Source organism: Drosophila busckii, chromosome 2R (assembly GCF_011750605.1).
Source record: "Drosophila busckii strain San Diego stock center, stock number 13000-0081.31 chromosome 2R, ASM1175060v1, whole genome shotgun sequence".
Taxonomy (NCBI): domain Eukaryota; kingdom Metazoa; phylum Arthropoda; class Insecta; order Diptera; family Drosophilidae; genus Drosophila; species Drosophila busckii.
This window is the reverse complement of record NC_046605.1, coordinates 16,630,095-16,653,111: the sequence shown is the minus strand read 5'-3', so window position 1 is coordinate 16,653,111 and position 23,017 is coordinate 16,630,095. Positions and strand designations below refer to the sequence as shown.

General features: G+C 35.9%; 1 protein-coding gene across 7 annotated transcripts in view; it reads right to left on the bottom strand.

Annotated features, from left to right (window-relative positions):
- The window catches only part of LOC108596720 (A disintegrin and metalloproteinase with thrombospondin motifs 18), a 49,741-nt gene extending 31,270 nt beyond the window's left edge, over positions 1–18,471 (bottom strand). For 2 of the 7 annotated variants that reach the window (XM_017982757.2, XM_017982755.2), the window contains exons 1-3: positions 17,709–18,460; positions 10,580–10,692; positions 4,031–4,483 (exon numbers count right to left, since the gene is read on the bottom strand). In XM_017982757.2, the coding sequence (XP_017838246.1) occupies positions 4,031–4,483; positions 10,580–10,648 (522 nt within the window). In that variant the 5' untranslated portion in view covers positions 10,649–10,692; positions 17,709–18,460. Of the gene's footprint in view, positions 1–4,030; positions 4,484–10,579; positions 10,693–17,708 lie in introns of all 7 variants that reach the window. The other 5 variants (XM_017982754.2, XM_017982753.2, XM_017982759.2 and 2 more) reach the window with 5 other exon arrangements.
- Positions 18,472–23,017: the final 4,546 nt, after the last annotated feature.

Genomic DNA, 23,017 nt, shown 5'->3' with positions numbered 1-23,017 from the left:
TTGACGGCTGCGCTTTAGCCGAGTTTGAGTTTGAGTTTGAGTTTGACTTTAGTTGGGTTGTTGCAGCTACAAAGCAAGAAAGCCGCAGCAGCGTTAACAATAACTGCAACATGAGCATGGCTAACAACTGCAACAACAACAACAACAACAGCAAACAGTTGCTGTCAGGCAACAAGTCGAGCGCATTATGCAACCGATTGCAGCGCCACAAGCTGAGCTGAGCAGACAACAAAAAACAAAATAGAAAGAGAGCGCCAAAAAGAAATGCAAGGCAACTAACGTTAAGACTGCTTTCTATGCCAACGTTTTGCTGCTTTTTGTTGTTGTTGTTGTCGAGACACTGAGCTAATTTTATATGCATGCAACTGCCAAATGTTGGCCATAATCGCCAGCTCATTAATCAAACGCTCATTCGGCGCCTACACAACAGTTTCAAATCGTTTTGCAATTGACAACACACACACACACAAACACACATACACACATACATACCGATGTGCTGCAAATGCTTTTACTGCACATTTTCAAAAAGGTTTTCAAAACTTAATTAGTTTGCTTTCAATTTGTTTTAGCTTTACCAAAAACCCAAAAAAGACGCGCGCGCCTTGCTCAAGTCTTCAATTAGTTTATGTTAATTGGCTGCTGCATATTAAATTTTACTTATAAGCAACAGCTTTGGTCAGCGCTTGGCCAAGCCTTAGCATTGTTTTTAGTTCTGCGCAGCTTAGCTAAGCAATTGGTTTTAGTTAGTGTGCATTGATTTATGCACTTATATATTTTAGACAGCGTAAACAATAAAACAAAGCAAAGTTAGTTAGTTAAAAACAAAAGACTTCCTGCAATTGATTTGCACGCAGCCTTCAGCAGCGACTGTGATAAACTAAACGTGGCGCAAAAATATGAAAACGAAAAGTGCAAGCAAGAACAGTTGCGAGTGTGAGAGTGAGAGCGAGAGAGCATGAGAATGAGTGCACTTAGAATTAAGAAGCGGGGCAAAGCAAAGAGTGAGAGCCTAAGCATAAGAGCAAGAGCGATGTGGTGAATTATTGATAGGTGAGGTGAGGTTGGCGAGCCCTTAAATTACTGAGAGTGAGAGCAATTCCTTGTGCGTGATCTTGCCAATCAACTGAGCATAGAATATTTACACACGTAGTCAAAAGTAATTTCACAAAACAAAAGTTGAAGGTAATCGCCAATTGAGCATTTTGTTATTGACATATTGGTATCAATGGAAAGGTCTTCAAAATCCCTTTTTAATGATACAAAATTTGTCTTAACCCATTAAGTACCTTTATGATTTGCTACTCAAGCAGCATTTGAAAGTTTATTTATACAATACCTTGATAAGTTATTAAAATGATTAAACAAAGTTTAATTTTATTAAGAATGTTCTCAAAAATAATTTCTTAATAAAATTCGATTGAAATATTAGTCTGAAATTAGTCGCTTATTGTTATTATGAGTTAAGAGATACTATTCTACAATTTGTGTCAACAGCAACATTTCTGATAAGAAAACGAGCACAGCTGCTTATTTAGATTAGAAAGTGAGGCTGTAATTTAAACAGAAATTTAAAAAAAAATGCTTCCAAGTGTTTGAGTTTTTAATTTGTAATTAGCCAAATGCATTGCAAGTTTGTCACTTTTGTATTCTGAGTAACTATGTTGCTGATACAAGTTGCTGGCAACAATGTTGCTCAACAAATGTAAGCAAATTAGCTAGAATCTAGCCAAACAATCGTGTGAGCTGCGCAACTTGGCTGCGATTCCTGTTGGCTTTGCCTATGCCCATTTAGGCTACACAACCTGCACCTTTATTTTAACCATTTTTTACAGATATTTACTTATTGTTGTTGCTTATTGTGGCGCGCTGACCTTTGCCGCGGCGCCTATCGATTGAATGTGGCAGTGGGTGTGCCATGTTTGGTTTGCCCAGAAATAAATTACAAAGAAAAGTAAAAGAAGGCGCAAAAACTAATTTTTTAAGGCGTGCTGTGGAAAATTTCACTGCACGACACTTGCAGAGTGCAATGCCTAGCAACAACAACAAAAACCGCGAAAAATGCAATTAATATTAAACAATGTATATAATAAAAAATATAAATTTGAAAGTTTAGCGTGTTTTTTTTCCGCAATTAAGTTAATTTCTGCGGCTGTTTAAATTTTCCCGCGCACAATTTGTGGCTGCATGCCTTTGTTTTAGTTAAGAATTGCGGTTTTGCCAAAAAAAAAAATAGAAACATAATATGAGAAAAAACAGAAACGAATTCAATGCACAAATTAGAATAAATGTTCTTTTGATAGAAGGTCTTTGCTTAAAAGTGCCGCCATTACCAAAAACAAAAAACCCAAAAAAGTGAACCAAATAGCTCAAATACAATTATAGTGGCCATGTGGCCTTTTAGCTTTAGGCCACAATTGGTTTAGTTGCTGTGGCTGCTGCTGCTGCATGTGGCATGAGTCAAAGCGACAAATGATTGCCGAACATTGCATAAGCAAATTTTAATTAAAGAAATAATAATCTTCCAATAGGTAAGCACAGTCGCACAAATTTTTAAGCTTTCCGCATTTACAAGGCGTTCGGTAATCAGGCATAAATCACTAAAAGCAGTCAAATTGGCTGCTACACGGCGTATGCGCAATTTCATTTACTTTGCCATGTCATCCAACATGACATTTCACTTTCATTTCCGAAGCTTGCGTCTTGCATTTAAAGCCATTCAAGTCAGCTCCCACACTTTGGTCAACAGCAATACGATTTTGGTTATAAATGCCGCCAGTAAAAATAAAAACGCGATCGAAGTTTACTCAGTAAAAAAAATCATAACAATAAAAATCACTTGCATTTGCTACACGCCCACCAAAACGGGCTGGGCCATAAATGAAATATATATATACAAATAGGGTAACAGTAACAGTTGCTTTGAAAAGAAAGTGCACACTTATAACTCAAAGAAGTCACGTTCATGTTCATGGCAAAATTACAAGTCAAGTGGCTCAAAAGTTTTTATATTGTTTATTTGTATTTAATGTTGGGAAAACAGAATATGGAAGTGAACTTTATATATGCATTAATTAACTTGAACTGTCAGCTCGCTTGCTGCATTTTCCTAAGCAGCTTTTCCAGCGTCCTTGACTTAAGCTTTTCTATACACAATTATTGTTTTGCTCTTTGTCAGCTAATTATATAACAAGCAATGTAATTAAACTCGAGCTTAAGCCTGGCACTGTGCCACTGTCTTTAATCTCTTTATCATACGGCCAATTAATTTCTGATTAGATATAGCAACAACAACAACAACAGCAACAACTACATTAACAATTGAGTGGCCAACGAAGCGCAGCTAAAGCAAACGCTGATAAGCAACAAAATACGTGTAAATAAATACGTCAGCCTTAGTTACTACAAAGCGGAAGCCTATGCCACAAATACAAACGCACAAGATCAAAACAACAACAACAAAAAATATTACAAAAGTAATGCAACTGCAATAAAAAAATATTTGTTACAATTTATGATGTAACAATGAAAGTGCAGCAAAAATGTAAACGCAAGCAAATCAAATTTAAAAACAAATTACAGCCATAATAAAAGATTTGACTTTATGTAGGTAAAGAGTTTTAAAAGGCAAAGTGGATTCTGAAGCAAAATAAAAAAAATATTTTAAATTGTGCACTGCATTTCTTTGGGCTTTGTTACAAAGCAATAATAAATGAAATAATTCTGATAGCAATAAAATAATTAATAAATGCTTAGATTCATATTTTGTACTTTTTAAAACAACATTTGCATTAACTAAAAATCTACAAGCATAAATTTAGCAGCAGAAAAGTTATAATAAATTATGCAATAAATATTTTTAACATTTGTGCTGCACACAAATGTGTAGGCTAATTTGTTTATAGTTTAAAACTTAGATTCTTCCACTTGATGCAAAAATGTGTTTTATAATTTTATATTAATGAGCGGTTAAGAAAATGTGCAATTTGCAAGTTTCACAAAATTTTTAGAATTTTAAAATTAAACTCACCTCTTCATTGTGTAGCTCCTGCAGATCCAAGCCATGCGTAGCGTTGGGCTCACTGCCCACTGACCACATGCGCAGATTGTGCGGCGCACCCTTGAAGAGACCCTCGGTGGCGTGTAGCGTTAGATTTAGCTGGCGCCCAAAGGCGCTGAACGAGACGTTGTGGGCCTTGATGTCGCTGATGTCGGCGCCTTGCAGCTGATTGGCGCCAGCGGATGCCTTGGCGTGTTGCTTGAGCTCGCTGTAGTAGGAGTTCTTGCTTAGATCCTTTTTGACATGATGCATGGGCAAGGCGCTGCTGCTGCTGCTGCTGGCAATGCTGCGACGTCGGCGCTGCAGCTGCTGCGACTGCGGAGTCTGATGCAGCAGCTGGACAAGCTCATACTCTGGCACAGCGTCGTGTGTGTTCACATGGAAAACTGAATGCAGTTGCTCCGGCGACATGTGTTTGTGTATCTGGAAAGAGTGAGAGTGAGAGAGAGATATAAATATTGCCCGCTGGCTATAACAAATTGTAGCAATTGTTAAAAGTGCTATTAATTGAAAAATTATTAATAATTTAATGGCAAGAGCAGCCAAGTGTTGTGTGCATGTTCGTAGCCAACATATGTGTATATAATAAATATAATTGTGTTTGTTTGTTTGTCTGGTCAGTCAAGTGGTCTAGAGATTAACGACTGAGCCGCGTGTTTGCGGCGGCGGCTCAGACTGAGGCCGTGTGGCGTGCGTATCTTCAGCAAGTGGGTCAGGGTCAGTTTATGGGTTTCTATGCCCCGAAGAAATCCAATAAAACGCTTAACAAGGCAGCAGCAGCAACAACAACAACAACAAATTGTTTTTGCATGTTGCTCCAAATTGGAAATTTTATTCGCTGCTTATCAAAACTAAGACTAAGCTAATAACATAATATTAATGCTCTTTTAATAACATATATAGGACCGACCCTATGCTAATCTTCAGTCACATTCACATTTTATAGTCATCAATCTTAGACTGGAAGCAGAAAAAAATTGTTTTGCAGCTTCAAGTCCATTTCCGTTTTCAATTTTTTGCATGCATGTTAACTGAACAAAAATTGGTTACAGGGTCAATACAAACTAGAATTTCCTTTTAACAAAAGACTTAGGCAACGAACTTGCCACAAGCTGCAGGCCAGCAGCCAGCAGCCGGCAATTTGGCCCGACAATTTAGGCAAATTTCTTGCATTTTCATAGCAAGCCACCAAATTTGGTGCGACACGGCATAAATGAGTCAAAAAAATACAAAAAAAAAAAAATACATGTTCAAGCAAATGACGACAGCAAACACAGGCCAACAACAAGAACAACAACAACAACGGCAACAAGCTACAACAAGCGCTTAAATAAGTGGCCCGCAAAGCAGAAGACAAGGTAAACAACATTAAACATGGATGCGATTTTTTGTTTGTTTTACAGTTAAATTTAAAGTTGAGTGTTTTTTATTTTATGCTTTTTGGCATTTTGCTGTCGTCTTGTATAACAGTTGGCGTGATAATTCTTTTTTAATTGAAATGCAAGCGAGTATTTTACATTAACCATAATGTGAGTTGCGCACTCTAAGCGAAGCGCCTGCGCGACAGGTGAACAAACGCCAAAGCAAAAGAGCGTTGAAAACTTGCTGCAGACAATGCCAAAGCGTTTTTACTTTCATTTGAAACACGTTTTGACCACAGCAGCGACAGCAGCAGCAGCAACAAGCGTGAGGAGCAGCCATTGAGCAACTTTTGCCCATTGAAAGTGAAACCAAAGCAACGATGACGCGTTCCACAGCCAACTTGAGTGCAACTGGCGCTCAGTATTTTATTATTTTATGAGCGCAAACCGTTGAGGGTAGCTGCATGCAGCTGAATATGCCACACCCCACAAATACAAAACTAACACCAAATAGCCATCAACAGAGCAAGTGTTGATCCCAGCCACAGTCCGTGGACTAGAACAAGTTCGAGGGCCGCCCTTGCCGACAATCAATTGCAATTAATGCAAATCCACATTGAGTTATGCTAAGTAATACAAGTTTTTCCATTTGATGGACAAGATCAGCGTCAAAGATTAGCTATGCCTTAATCAGGGCTGCATTAGCCACGGAGCTTGAGTGTGGGTTGGCTTAAGCTAGACATAACAAATTGCCATAGAATAGCCAAGCATATTTAATTGCTATAAATGCAGCTGACTTTATTTATTTTAAATTGATTTGAAAGTTTGTATAAAAAACTTTGTTAAAGAAATAAAGAGCTGCTAATAAAAATATAATATATATAAATATATAGCTAAATTATAATTTATAAAAAATTGTACACATTTTCTAAGCTTTAAATTAATATTAATAAATATATAATATATAGCTAAATTAGAATTTTTTTTATTTTTTTTATTTTTATTTAAGAAGAATTGTAAGCAATTTCTTTGCTTTAAATTATGTTGCAATCAAATTCGCTAGAATTAAAATGTAAGTGCATTAATCTCTTACATTTCCAATTTATTTTTATTAATTTTTATTAAACAAAAGTATTTATCTAAGCAATAATAATTATATTTTGATAGCTAATAAAACAGAATAACTATTAGCATAAAGCTGCGATTATTATTTAAAAGTCAGTCTCACGAAAAGTTACTCACGCGCTTAGAAACAAAAAGGAATTTTTTAAACTGCCGACTCTGACTACAACTTTTAAATTGGAGCGCTGTAAAATTTGCGTAACAAATGTATAATACCAACTACTATATTCTAAAGACTTGGCTTGATCTATTTGTATAACAAAGCACTTGTGAAAATGCTGCCAATTATATAGCGGCAATTACAGCCTTGATTATATATAAAGTCTAATAGCGCGCCAAGTAATTAGCATAGATCGCAACTTCACACAAACACACTTACACATACGGTGGAGATATAGACAAGCAGCTGTCTAAGTTGTTGAGCTATATAGTCAATAAATCGATGACTCTGCGCCAAAGCTGCGAACTGTTGTGAATGATTTGTCCAAGCGGCGTGTGATTTAGTTTGCGTTGTTTTTTTTTTTCATTTTTCGACGGGGTGCAATGACGGATATTGTGAAATTTTTGCATGTATGTGTAAATGTTTTTGTAATTTGTATGGCCAGTTGTTGTTGTTGCTTGTTCGCTTGATGTCCGCTGGTTTGTCGTTGTAAGCGCGCAATTACTGAAATTGTATGATTACTCATACGCCCGATATAACCGGCATGGTAGCTACAGCAGCAAACTACTTAAATACAACAACAACAACAACAGCAGCAGAGCTTTAAAGTAAAAGGTGTAGAGCGCCATATTAGTGCAAAAAGTGTGCTTCAAATTGGCTAGCGGGGAGGCCAATACACTGTTTATGGACAGACCAAGAGAGAGACACGAACTGTGTTCGCTCTTGTGCAACTTTTTGTAGCCCGGTCAAAGTCAACAGCAACGACAAGCAAACGCACGCCAGAGTGTCACTCGACCTTTTTGCTTTTTGCCATACAAAGAAATTATTCACTTCAAACTACACAAGTTGAAACAGACAACATCAAAACAAACAACACAACAGTCCAAATGTGCGCTACGCACAACTTAAAAACAACAATAATAATTACTATAATAATAGCAGCTACTTGTACTTTTTTTCTTGTTGCTGCTTTTTGGGGTGTGTTGACCTTGCCGCGCCTCACAAGCAACGGAAATTAGCAAATTCGCCCTCTCTCTCTCTTTAGCCTGCTTTGACTTCAGTTAAGTTAACTGTCTATGCACAAAAATTAACAAAGTGTGAAATACTTAGAGCCCTTGCTGGCCCTTGACTTGTTTTTGGTTTTAAGTTTTATTCACTTTTGCTAAGGCCAAACTTTCATTTGAAGTGTAAGGCTTTTATTTAAAGTGTAAAAGTTAAGTTCAACTGTTTTAATATTCTTAGAAGCAATCGCATTAGACTATATCAATTTAAAGCGAAAGCTAAATTATAGTTCTAAGAACTAAGCCATATAACATTTTTAATTGAAGCGCACAGCATAAAAAATTTATAGATTTTTTAAAATATTTTAATTATTAACAATGATTGTATTTTTATTATTTTTATAAGCAATTCCAATTTGTTTTTTATTCAATTCCCATTGTATTTTACTATATGTAAATATTTATATTGATAATATTAATAATTAATTATATTTAAATATTAAATATTGTTTATTATTGCACTTTATACTTTATTAATTTAATACATTTTTTACAATTGTTGTACAACTTTCATGTAACTTATGAGTTACATAGCTCTAGCTCCTAGCTCTATGACATAACCTCATACACAGCTAGCATAGTCTCCATACTATCTTTAAGCTCTTACTCACCCACTCACACACACACCCACACACACACACACACACACTCACTTCCAGCAATGATGAAAACGTGACCCAAAGCCCAGTCTAAAGCCCCAAAAGATAAAAGTCAAGCGTGACAGGCAGCCGCAGAGCAAACAGTCTGACAAAAGCGTAACACAAACAGCAACAGCAACAATAAGAGCAACAACAACAACAACTAGCAACAGATCGTGCTGCAGAAATATTTGTTCATTTTTGAATAAACGCCAATGTTCTTGATTTCACAATTAAAAGGCTTAATTTACGAGCTGCAATTGATACATTTTTGCAACAACAACAACAACAACCACAAGCCAACAACTGGGCTGCCTTATGGGAACTTATAAATTGGAATTAGAGGAACAAGGAAGCAGACTGGCTTGGCTGGCTTCATATTTTGACAGCACACACATAAAACATAAATGAATTCAAACCAACGACAACGAATTGCATTTGGCTGACTCATGGCAACAAAACGAATCGATTCTAAGCAAATTTTACGCGACTCTTTGCTGCTGTTGCTTTAGCTTTGGCTCGTTGCTTGGTTTTCATAATTTTATGCTTGGTTGCAATTTGAAGGGCCTCGTCATAGTTTTGGTTTAATGTTGCTGTTGTTGTTGAAGTTTATGATGCTTCTTTAAAGTACGACAAAAGTCAACTTTAATTGCAGTCTGAGATTTGCAATCGGATACGTTGACTCGCAGTCTTAATTGTATTGCATAAGCAACGTCTTATAGCGGCTGATGAGTCCACTTAAGAGCGTTAGATCTTCTTGTTTTTAGTCGCTTAGTGTCAAGGAGGCAAACGCTGTTGCCAAGAGGCAGCAGTTAAGATCAACAATTTAAGATATGTTTGCACACATTTGAGTGGGAGGGGAAGCATTAAAAATACAACAACAGCAAATATGCGTTAATAATATTTTATATTCCATTTATGGCTGCTTAAAAAAATTTAATAGAGATTTTTACAGATTTCAAAACAAAATCTAGCTATATGTATAAACTCGTTAAAGACAAAATAGATGACAAAATTCAAGCTCAATATAAAAATTAATAATTTAATTAAATTATAGCCAGAAAGAAAAACGATTTATTTTTAAACAAAGCTTGTGAATTTATTTATATTTTTAGTTTAAAGTAACCCGTTAATAATTAGACTAGCATTTTTCTAATTTGCTAGACATTCTTACATTTGCTTGCTTTACTTTTTAGCAACTATTTCAATGTTAACTACTTGCTGTTACTAACGATTTCATGTTAACTTTGTCAGCATTACCTTGTCGCTGTTAAATATCATTTAAGCTAAGTAAACTTGTGTGCCTGCCCACAAACCCATTCAATGGTAAGTACCCAAAGGTGTTTATGGAAAAATTCCTCAGCATCAATTTTTCAATAAAAGCCACACCCAATTTAAAAATAATTCATTTTAATGAGCCCCATTTAAATGCGGGTTTTGTTAAACTTTAATGCACTCCAAAGCCACAAGAGCCAGACAGACAGAATAGGAACAACTTCAAAAGCAATGCCAAGAAGAAAAATAACAACAATAAAATACAAAAGAAAAAAAAAACAGCAGCAGCAACTTGAAAAGCTTACTTGAAATAATTACAAGAACTTTTTACGTTTGACCTTGACCATAATTCGTTGCTCGTAGCTTTTTCTTTATACTACGAATACGAAAGACAAAAGCTGAGTGTGCGTTTGTTTGTTTTCAATGAGAGTTGAATGCACACTTATACGTATGTACGTGTGTGTGTGTGTGTGTGTGTAATAACAATGTCATTTGCCGCTAGCTATGCGGGTGCAGTCGTGAGAGCGAGAGAGCGAGAGAGAGACGCGTCATTTGCTCGCAATTTAAAAATAGTTTTGTAATTTAATTAATAAACAACAAATGTTTGCTTTAATGCTAATTACGCACAATGCGTTCAATGTTGACAATGAAAACAGACAACTGTTGCTCATTGTTGTTGTCCAATGTCTTGAGGCATTCAAATGTCAAATATAACGGTAAAAACAATGCAAAGAGTTTCATTTATTTTATTTGCTTTGAATTGATTGATGAGTTCTGCCCAAAAAACCAAAAAAAAAAAAAACGTGAGACGCAGTCAGCTACTTTTTTAGCTCAAGGCGCGTTAAGTGCAGCCTACATACATTAATTATATACTTATAGCATATATATGTTTATTTACTTACATCTGGCAGTGCCTGGCATATTGTGCTGGCCAATAGAAGCGTTGTGATGGGGCTCAGTATTGAGAACATTGTTTTGTGGTCTAAATTATGTGTGCTAAACAAATAAACTTAAGCTGCAAAGAGAAATGAAGAAACGTTGCAAATTAATAAATTATGTGAATAACATTTTTAAAATATTTAAAAAAATAACAAATAAGTATAAACAATAGAAAATCTAAACTAAATTTTACTTATAATAATACAAACTAAACTATAATTAGAAAATCAAAAAATATTTCTAAGAAATTAAAGTAACAAAATAAAGCATATCAAAATAAATAAAATTAATAAGTATATTATTAAAATATATAAATAATATGTTAACTATACAATTAATAAAACAATAGCTCAACAAGTTATTTATTTTTGTAAATTAAAATGTAAGCCCCACTTTGAATACAAAACCTTCAAATTTAGCACAACATTTTAGCTCATATTATAGCCACGTCTAAATTACTCTAAAACAAGACCAAGACCTACATATCAGTTACCCATGTGGCTATTGCCTAAGCTTCCCAGTTTGGGCAATCTTTGCGCCCCCTTTTAGCTAAGCATGCAAAACTTTTTGTTTGAAAGCGCCTTCGATAAAGTGCAGCGCGTGCCGCCCATTTTGGTCACGCCCAAATGGGTATTATGCCCAGTGGTGTAGTCGACAAACTGTGGTGCAACTTTTAGCTCACTGCTTGTACAATTAATAATTAGTATTTATTGTACAAAAAACCTACTTTTCAGGCCCGCTGGCTGTAATTAATTGTTGCGTAAGGCCAAGAAGCAGCTTGTTATTGTTGCCGTTGCCGTTGCTGTTGCTGTTGTTGCACATCCGTTTGGGCCTAAATGCCATCGAATGCGGCTAATTGTCAATAATGATGCAGCGATGCGTGGCAGCATCCACAGCAACAACAGCAACAGCAGCGACATGGTCAGACCTTTGACAAACCGAATAAAAACAAACAAAACTGCCCAACGGCAACAGCAACAACCAACAACAATTGCAATGACAGCTGCTGTTGCATTTTGCAACTTGATCGCTTGCAACAAATTGCATGACATTTGTCTTGCAGTTCCCCCCAAAAACGCTGCAGACTCCAAGCAATTTCTTAACCAGGGGAATATATCAATTTTTAGGGCAATTTACATAAAAACATTTTGCAATACGAACGTCAATGAGGCATGCTATATATCGTATATAAAAATATATGCAACATATATAAATGATTGAGAAAATGTTGCAAGTATGCAGTTAAGGTTGCTATAATTTCATTTTTTGCTTGCAAACTTTTAAGATTTTTTTTTATATTTTTCTAACATTTTTTTCTGCCTTTTTGAAGATTTTGTAACAAAGCTTTCCCATAATATTTTCTCCTAAATAGACTGCTCGTGATATGCACGCCATAAATTTATCAAAATTATAAAGAAAATCTCTAGAGATATGTGGGCGTGTGCTTGCCAGCTGCAGCAGCAGCAGCAGCTGTGCCCTAACCTTTCACTCTGCCCACAGCCCGCAGCTCCAAAAGGCAGGCCGCAACGTAAATTGCAACAACTCTTCCGATTCCGTATGAAAGTGAAAATTTATAGATTTTTGTTGTTGTTGCTGTTGTTGTTCAAACATTTAATTGTAAGTTATTAGGCGGCTGGCTGGCAAGTTGAGCAGCAGACAGCGCCAAAAGTAAAGCGAAGTAAGCCAGTCAAACATTCGCTTTGGCGCTTTTGAAGGCGTGCTGAGTGTTGAGTTTTCACTCGGTAGCGCACAGTGGGTCTATGTGTCTACAAATATGGCTAGATAGAGTCATTAGTGGGTTAGCTAAAGGTTAATGCATAACGTGCTAGGAGCTAATTAGTTTAGCAATGTAAAAAGCAGCAATTTACGCGTGTAAAAACAAAAGACTTAGGCAACGAACTTGCTAGCTAGAACAACAATTTGTCAATTTTTAGCCAGACAGCAACGCATTGGCGTCAAGTTCATAATGCTTAACCCTAAGGGCAAGTGGCTTGTGCCGCTTTAATTAAGCGTCAAAGACAAACAACAGTTCAAAGCCGGCTAAGTAAAAAGCTCAATTCGTGCATAACCTTGGGCGAGACTTTCACTCGAAGCGCAGCGCGCAACAATAGAGAGAAGACGATAAATTTGGATTTAAGCATGTAAATGAAATTAATTCGTCAAGGTGTCAAAAATTGAAAATTATGATGAATTCAAAGCTACTGAACTGCAGATGTCAACGTACCAAAAAAAAAAATAAAACAAAAAGCAGCAGAGAAATCAAAAGCTTGCAAATATAAACAACTGAAATAAAACCCAAACTTTCTATTAGAATTATTTTTGTTCATTTTTCAATTTCCCCATTTTCTAGTCTAGCATACCCCGTTCAAGATTGTGCTGCACTTGTGCTCATAACTTGTTTTAATTTAAGGCGTGCATTGATTATTACGTCTTTTGTTCAAATATTTACATAAATAGTTAGTAAATACAGTTAAGCGGCAAATTTGAAAAAAAAAGAAGACAGAAATCAAAAAACGGTTTGCAACGCAATCGTAACGAAACTAAAACTTGTCTTTGACTTAACTTGGCCATTTTTGTCAATTTTATGTTTGCCGTTTGCATAATTAAGGTCAAATCGGGTGTTAGTTTGTATTTATTTCTATATAAGCAGATGCTGCCTAACCGAATCATCAAATCAAGGTTAAAATTTAAGGCAATAGTTTTAAATTGCATTAGCTCGAACTTTTTATATTTCAATGGCTGCTAAATTTAGCACATTTAAGTGTAACAGTTCCTTGAACTTGCAGCGGCTTAATATTTGATGTTTCGCTTTCATAATGCAGCCTTGCAATGGAATATGCATAAATTTAGTTAATAAAGTTAATAAATTTGCTAGACTCACAATATTAACAAAAACTATTCAGCTGTCAAAATAAAATGAAAACTGTTTGCTTATTATTATTTATTAACTAAACCTTTAAAGAGTGAAGCCATTAAATTTACTCTTTAAGCTAATAGCAACTGTGTTACATTTTAAAAACTCTTAGATATACTCACATTTCTTTTTATTTATTTCTGTTTTTTTTCGCTTTTAGCGCGTTTTTACTTTAATAGTTTATTATAGAATATATAAAGCACTCAACTAAAATATACCCAGTATAAAAGAACTGCCTATATAGATGTATAGAAAAAGATTTAAATTCATTAGTATGTTAAGTATATTAATAAATAATTAAGAGCTAGATAACTACGAAAATAAAAGAAAAAAACTAAAACTAAAACGTAGTTAACAGAGTTTTGCTGTTGGGCGCATTGTAAGCATTTTGGGGCCAGTTGTGGTTTTAAGTGTGGAATTATGCCAAAATGTATTGAAAGCTAAAAAAAAATGTGTGTTGAAAGCGGCGACACGCAGCGCAGAGAGCGCGTGGTAGCCGCAACTTGCATTGTCAGCTTCCGCATAATTAAAGCGACACAGACACTTGCCATACATACAACACACACACACACACACACATACATATATACATTTATTTTTAGTATTTTTAAAACTTGACAATATGTTGTCTGTTGTGTTGCGAATGCATTTTTCTTCATTGTCTGCTTATGGGAATTATTGTATTTCGACTTTTTGCTCTTACGCTTTCTTTGCTGACACAACGGCCGCCAAGTCCAGTATTTCCAAAAAAAAATTAAAGGCGTCAGCGTTTTACTTTAATTGACATTGACAATTGGCAGCCAGCCAGACCCAACCTCAACCTCCTCAGCTCAGCTGCTCAGCTGTTGTCGCCATGACTCGTTTATTTGAATTGTTACTTTTTTTTTTGGGGGGGGCTTTGGCACAACTGTCATTGTTTCAAAACACCTGTGACCATTTAGTTGTCTACTTGTGCACTTTGCTTGATAATGAACTTATTTTTTAATGCTAAATAGCAAAGCTGTGCAAAATGCGCTCACAGCATTGACGCAACGGGGCGTATGAATAATGGAACGCATCTGTACGCTGTACGCGATTAAGTAATGATTACGCATTGAGTTTGTGTCTTTCACGCTTTGGCTGTACAAATACATGGCCTGTGATGAGTTTGTCTTTAGCTTTGGTACTTTATGTATATTGCTGTTATATAATGATCAAAGCAATTGATTATGCTGCTGCAAATGATATTTGCTATAATACATCAAAGTAGAAAATCAATTAAATAACAATTTGGCATATTAAAATAAATGTTTTGGCAGTTGCAACAGATGCTTGCAAATTTTGTAAATTTTGTAATTTAATTTGTACACAGCTGAGACCTTCAGAGTTTGCTCTTGCTGCTAATTAACAAACGATTGCTTATCAGCTTTATCCAACTTAAATCGTTTACTCCCACATAAATCGCAAATAAAATAAAGAAACAATCAGCTGTGACATAACAAAGTTCAACTGTGAACGTTTTGCAAAAACAATCAGCAGCCCAACGAAAAGATTATAAACTTTGATTAAACAGTTTGCAGGTTGCAGTTGCATGTGGCATGGATGACGCTGAGGCATTACGTAAAGTGTCTGTGACCTGAACTGTTTGCATTTGCTTAACATATCAAATCAACTGCAATTTGTCGCTGTATGCGTGTGTCTGTATGTGTGTGTGTGTATAAGGGCGAGTGAATCTTTGCCATTGTTTGGCTGCAAAACAATAGCGCTGGGAACTTGTACCTTGAATGTGTGTTGAAAGCACCGCTGACAGCAACAGCAGGCAAAAGTAAAAGAAACCAAAACCAACTGTGCAAATGTTTCAAGTCGGGACTGATACGTAAAAACACCAATTTGAAATAAATATTAAAACATATACAAAACATTAACATTACCAATTGCAAGCTAAGCTAATAATAAAATTACAATTAGTTTCTGTCAATTATAAATAATTGTTAAACAATTCGAGAGCTTACACAAAATAATTTTAAATAATCCATAGATGATTACTGTTTATTTAAAATATATTCAATTGCAAATAATGACGAATTACTTATTGATTATTTGCAGTCATTACGCTTATTTCTCAAAAATAATTTAATTGTTAAGTTAAGCGTAATTTTAATTTAACAGCTTTGCTATAAAAGCAGCTTTAAGTAATTTTTAAACTTTCCTTAGCGTTCTTAATTATTCTGTTCATCGCTTAAGGCCAAAAATAAATACTAAATAATGCCTTTAATAAAACAAACTGGTTTTATAGTCTCTGCACAAGATGGAAAATTTTAGTTAAAACATTTATTTACATAAAGCACAGCGGCTTATTATTTTGTCAATTCCATCAAGCTAAGAATCAGCATTTTTGAATATTATATGCGTAATCAAACCAGTTTTAAAGAAATGCGTTGACAATGTTTGTGTGTGTGTGTGGGAAAAACTGCAACAAAATATAATTGCCGCAATATTGCGTATACGTAATGTGTCAGTTAATTAAAGTAAAAGATGCGCCAAAGAGCGCTGAAAATTAATTAAAGCTGCCAAAAATGTATATATGTATATAAACAATTGTTTATATACATTTTTTGCACATAAATTTACTTTTAGTTATTTATGAAGCGCGCGCGCCTTCAACTCATTTTTTGAATTGCAATTTTGTTTAACGTTGCAGTTGCTCTTGTTATAAATATATATACATATAGCTGTATTTGTTACAACATGCAACAGCCAACACACACACCACACACACACATGTGTATGTGTGTATATAAATTTGTATATAGTTGAGTATTGCGTGTAGACGTTGCGGTCAGCGTTGCCTGTCGGAAAAACTGTAAGCCGCAAAATGAAAGTGAAATTGAAATTTGAAATTGAAGAAGACGTCATAAAAAGCGCAACAACAATTACTACCACAATTTGCTATAAAACAATGATTTCGTATTGCATTCATGACATTTGCATTTTGTTAATTGTTTGAGTTGATTTTGTTGCATTTGACTTTGCAATTTTCGCGTTTGCTTTATAGCACAGCAGGAAGTCGAAATTTATGCAAAACACACTTTGTGTTAATTGAACTTGTTTAACAATTTGAATTTATAATTATACTAACTGCAGAAAAAAAAAATAAACAAACGAAAAAAAATTGAAAGCTGCGCATTTAACCCAATTTTCAATATTTTCACCAGCAGCAGCCAATGTTAGCAAATGTTTATAAAAATATTGAATGGAAAAAATGTGCAATTATAGATTTCAAAAAATAAAAAACACGCAGTTGAACGACTAGACGCTGATAGACAAACAAACAGGTTACTCGGGTTTCTTCTTCGATGTCAATGAAAAGGCAACAAATAATAAAAAATAAATAAATAAAAGCTGTAGACAACAACAAATAAAATAATAACGTTAAGTTGATGAACGCTGCCACTCGAAACTCACATGCCTGACAAGGTTTTTATTATTTTTTTTGTTGTGTATACAAAACGTTTTTAAAACTAAATAAAATGCACGTTAAGTTGGTTCTTGGAAAGTTTGCAACTCTCTGCTGCTGCTGCTGCTGCTGCTGCTGCTGCCACTGCCGCTGCCGCCGCCTCTGCCTCTCACACTTGCATGCTTATTGTCTTTGGTTGCAACTTGCTGCAATAATTGCAGTAACAACAACGAGAGCCCATGCAGCTGAGTTTTTGGAGAAGTGTGGAGCAAAGCAGAGCAGGCAATAATAACTGTAGCAATATTACAAAATCGCAAACGATTGAAGCTCGAAAGCAGCCACCACGCTAAAAGCAACAACAATGAGATAATAACGAGCTATAGTTAAAACAAAAATAAAAAAAGATCTGCAACTTGGCGTGCATGCATTTGAAACAAGCCCATTTTATTTCGTAGGCCCTCAGTATTCTTATTTAAAACATATTGCAAATTTATGTATATATGTTGAGCAATTAGCAGGCTAAAACAAAAGCTATAATCAAACAAACTTGTTTATCAATTAGCTGAGGACTAACTAAGATTGAGTTTATAATTATTAAATAACTTGGCTACACATGTGTAAGAAATTAATAGACAAACTGTCTAGCTGGCAAACTGCCTTTGAGTGGTTACCAAGCGGTTTGGTTTGAGTGTGAATTCTACGAAAATCAAAATTAAATAATAGTAAAAAAAAAGCCACTTACCTAAATCCGTAATTTGTAGCGCGGCTGCTCAAATTGTTTTTGCTGCTCTTCGACAAGTCCTTGACATATAGAACAGCAATGAAGCCTGAATTTCAATTTCAAAATGAGTGTGTGTGTGTTCTTTGAGCGGCGATAACGATAACGATAGGCAAACGGCGCGACGCTTGTAACGCACACAGAGAACACAAAACACGGGCCGAGTAGAGCTGAGCTGGGAGCTGAGAGCTGAGGCAGAGGCAGAGCAGAGAGTGAATAGAACCCTCCCAGAGCACAGAGCACAGGGCACGGCACACAGCACAGAACGTAAAGAAAGACGAACAGCGATTAAACTGCAGGCGGGCAGTCAGCTTAGATTAAATACGGCGTGAAATTTGCTTAAAAAGTGACTTTTTTTGTTGTTGATGTTGTTGTTGATTTTGTTGCTTTCTTGTTGTTCACGAAATTTTTATATATGCACATATATTTTTCACTCATTCCATTTCATTGTGATTGTAATTGCGATTGTCGTGTTGTTGTTGTATTAACCTTCTGTTGGGCTCAGAACACGAAATAAACATAAACAATAAAAATAAGCGCAAAGCAATAACAACAAAGGCAGCAACAACAACAAACACAACGGCCGAAGGGGTGTGGAGCAGTTGTTGGAGAAAAAAAATGGCAGACTGTCTATGTGTGCGAGAGCAAGCGAGATGGAGTATGTAAACGGAGATATGTTACTTGCGAAAAGGCAGATTCACTTTTTATTTATTTTACTCTTTTTTTTATACATTTGCTTTTGCTTTTGCTTTAGCTTTTGTTTTACGCGACGCGATTACCTAAACGTTGAGTTGAGAGGCTTTGTGAGTTTGCGAATTGAGTTAAATGATTTATACAAAAGCAGTTATAGGCAGAGGCTGCATTTGTTGTTGTTGTTGTTGTTGTTGTTGCACGACACTTTTAGCTCACTGCTCACAGCGCGATATATTGTAGAACTTGAAGCCAGGCTTACATAAGGCACGGGGCTTGACAAGCTTTATTTCTTTGTTTCAATATATCCGTTAGTTGCTTTTATTTTTATCTCTTTTTCGATTTTGTGTGTGTTTGGCATACGTATTACGCGTCTGCGTGCCGCGGTTTGTGGCCGTCTACGGAAACTGGTCGGCGCACACTAAAGTTAACGTTCGCTTGGGCAGCGCAGCGCAGTCCAAAAAATATATAGCGCACACGCTGATCAAGCCAGCAGCAGCCAGCAGACACAACAGTAACAAAAACACAAACAAAAAGCTGCCAGCGCAAGCGAGACAGCTGACTGCGACGTCAGCAGCAGCAGCAACTAAAGAGCCCACAAGAGCCGAGCTTTATGCTCTGGCCCAAAAGCTAGAGACGCCAGCGACTTAAAGTTTTGCCTTGAAAGCTTTTCAATATGAAAGCGAAAACGCCAACGACAGCGCATAAAACAAAAGCAGCAGCAGCAACAGCAACAAAACACTTGCATTTTTCATAGACTCGACACTCGACTCAGCTTCAGCTGACTGCAGCTCAAAAGCTTGAGCGCAAAGCTTTGAGTGAGTTGCGCAAAGCGCTCAAATGCAAGCGCGCGCTCTCTCGCTCTCTCTCTCTCTCTCTCTCTCTTTTCTTTTTGGCACGTTGAATGACACTTTGAGCTGTTTGTTATTGTTGAAAAGCACTTGATTAATGCGGTAAGGATTTATTGAAATTAATCTGAAGCCGCGCTATCTTCACATCAACAACATTATTCACAATAACCACAAAACAGACTTTGTTTAATTGCTCATATTTAGTGCCTAACATTATTAATTAAAAATGTGTCATTGACAGCACTGCGCACAGCTCATCTATAGGAAGTTAAACAGTTTAACAGCATTTGTTTTATTTGAATAACTGTTCAAGCAAATGTTTTGCCAACCAGCGTGATTTGCTTTGCTACGACCTGGGGGTGCCTGGCTCTGAGTATTTGTAGAATAGAACAAGCTTTGAAGCTTCAAACGCTGTGTGTGCATAGATAAGAGAAAATATTGTTTATTGTACAAAAAAAATTATTGAAGTTTTAACAGTTTAGTTTAGTTGTTCAGACTTAGCAGCTTTTCTATAATGAAATTAAAGGGCCACAGTATTCAATTTAATTTATTTAAATAAAGTGTGCAAATAATTTGTTCCCCAATATTCTCAGCTACAACGTCTCAGCAAACATTCCAGCGATTTATACGCATATTTAAATTGTTCATAATCAAATAATTTAAGGAATCAAAAGTTCAATGGCAGCCGCTTTATAAAATACAATCGCATTATATATCGTATATGTTAATGAGATGCGGACACCCACTCGCAGCTTAGTGTAAATAATAAAACGGTCCAATTAAAAGGTAATTGTCACACATTTTTTATCAAAAGCAGTCGAAATGTTGAATGGAACGTAAGGTGAAACGTTTTGTGATTCTAAGCACAGTGAACTCTCTCGTTCACGTAAGACCGGCAGTCACTGGACGTCTTTGGGTGAAACGGCAATGAACCAAGTGAACTGCAGCAAGTGTTTGGCAGCCGCAGTGTATCGATGCCGCAGTGCAGGCATATTAGCTATGTGGCCCCAATACACAGCTTGGCCATTATATAATATAAGCCGATATAGTTTTGGCTTAGAGATTGCCATCGCTGGTTACGGTGTCATTACACGTGTTGGCTACGTAGCCACTCGGGCCACTTCAAGCGACATTTAACCGCTGACAGCGATTGGAATCTATTAATGAGCTGTGATATTTTTTGTAGCTTCCCCCTATCCGACTCTACCCCAGCCGTAGTCTAGTCTATAAGTGCAACTGGTTTTGTAGCATGCTCCGTTTGCGTTTGGCGTCTCGGGCATCTTTTTCAGCTTGAACTCATTACTTTTATGTGAGTTTCGTGTTAATTGCTTTGCATTTTGTTTACATTGTCTCTGAAATTTGCCGTGCTTATTGACAATCGTAGCTGCTTTCTCACAGTCCGTCCTCAAATGCCAAACGCATTTGCATTGGCAATTACAATTACATTTTATCGACTTTAATGATTGAGTTAGCTAAACGGTTAGTCGATTAATTTAGTTCAATAAAAAGTTCAGAACCTTTGTGCTGACTAAATCAAAATGCACACATTTCTTTAAGATAACTGCCTTAACTCTTTGGCTACGCTTTAGTTACCGTTATAACTCTTGCCTAGCTAACGCTGCATTCTCCAATAATAACTCAAGCTTATTTCCCAATAAATGATGTTCATAAATTAGTCAGAAATTATCCCTTATCACATTTGAAATACTGCGCTTGCACCTAGACATAAATCCAAGTCAGCGTCGAGGTCAATGTCAGTGGCCAGCAACTCAAACCTGGAGCATTGCTTAATAATCCCAAATAATGGAAACAAAACACAGCAAACATCTTTCGGGCCCAAGCATTGTTAATGTGTTGGCGTTTTATGTGGCGTTAAACACAAAATACAAATAAGATCTACAGTTTAGGCATTTCTTTAAAATATTTACATAATTTTGAAGCTAAAGTTTTGCTTTTGTTTTAACAATTTGTAGTTTGCAACTGAATTTGGAAATCCGCCAACGAAATTTACGCAATTGTCAACCGACTTGGGACTTGGGTAATAATAAGCGCATTAATCAGGTTTTTAGCCTTAAATATGAATATGAAAACTGAAGAAATGCGCATAAATTTCTTAAACATTATGCAGTGGAACAATATCAAAGGCGAGCACAAAATTGCAGCCAAGCTGTAACTATAACTATATATTATATTGAAAAATGTTTATTGGGCCATTTGGCTACCAGCTGCCAAGTCCCAAACCAATTCCAATTTCGATTCCAATTCCATTGCTATTGAAAGCAACTAGCCAAGCGAAAAAGTTGGCCCATTAACTTGGCTTCACAGCTGTTGAATGCAGCCAGTTATTGTTGTTGTTGCTTTTGTTTTGCCAAACATAATAAATATTCATAAGCAACGCGGGCTTCTGGCTTACGAAAGTCTGCGCCAGCTTGAATTTGTCTGCGCAGACCCCAGCAGCAGCAGTAGCAGCATTGATTGCTCTCTAAGTGACAAGTGTCATTCTTGCTTGTTATTATGTTGCAATCCTCAAAGAGTTGGCTTGTGATTGAGTTCAGCAGCAATTTCACAACTTGACGTTTGATGCTGCAGTTTGATCATTTCCGCATTTATATGCTAAATTTTGTATTAATTGCCTGCAAGTTCAGTGACTTTAATTCAATTCATCAACATTAAATAGGCGTTGAGTTAAAGCAGCTGCGCTTCCTATACAAGCTGCTGCTAATAACCTCTGTGATTCACGTGCCTAAGCGGAGCATCCCTGTCGGCTACATCACATTTGTCAGCTGCCTGTTGCATTTGTGTTAAGCTAAGCGCGTAATTTGTCAAACGTAAGCTAATTGACAGTCGAAAAAATACAAAAGACTGTAGCAACGAACTTGTCAAGCTTTAAAGAATGTTGAACGCATTAAACGCTTCCATTAACAAGCCATTAATCACGCTCTTAGAATGTATTTAGTATCAGCTATAAATGTGAATTTTTACAGACTATAAGAAAGTATTCAAACCTTATCACAACTTTAAGAGATAACTATTAATCATAAAAAAGTTTTGAATAAACTGTATTAGGAATTTATTCAGCGACTGCACTTATTTCTATAATTCTCAAATGGGACTTTAATTAAACATTCAGCTAAAATAAATGATTTGTTTAATGCACAACATTGCGTATGCTTAATTTGCTCTAAAATCAAGTCAATAACATAGCTGCAACAGTTCCTTAGCCTTTTGTGGTTTACGTTTGCTGTTGTTGATGTCATTTAAGCTGTGGCTTATTTACATTTGGGTTAATCAGCAATCAAACAAAATACCATTATTTACATACTAACAAATTATAATGCACAAAATGTATACATAATTGTGCTTTGTAGCTTTAGTCTTTGGGGCTAATTGTTTAATATGAATTTGCATGCCAAATTAATTGCCAACATTAGTTGTTGTTAACACACGAATATCACTTCCTAGACAGTTTCAGATTTGACAAGAGAGTGAGATTAATAGCAACAACAACAGCGATGATCTTTAAAGATGATATAGCTACAACGAGCTACACTTGAGCTGGAGTTCAAGTGTATGCAATTGACCTATAAATTCATTATGCATGCAAAGGCTGCCAATCGAACATTTTTGCCTTTTACATTTGACATACGTATACGTAATTTTTATATATATAAAAACTTATTGTGAATTTACTATTATTATTTCCGTCAACATTTCAGTTTATTAGATACAATT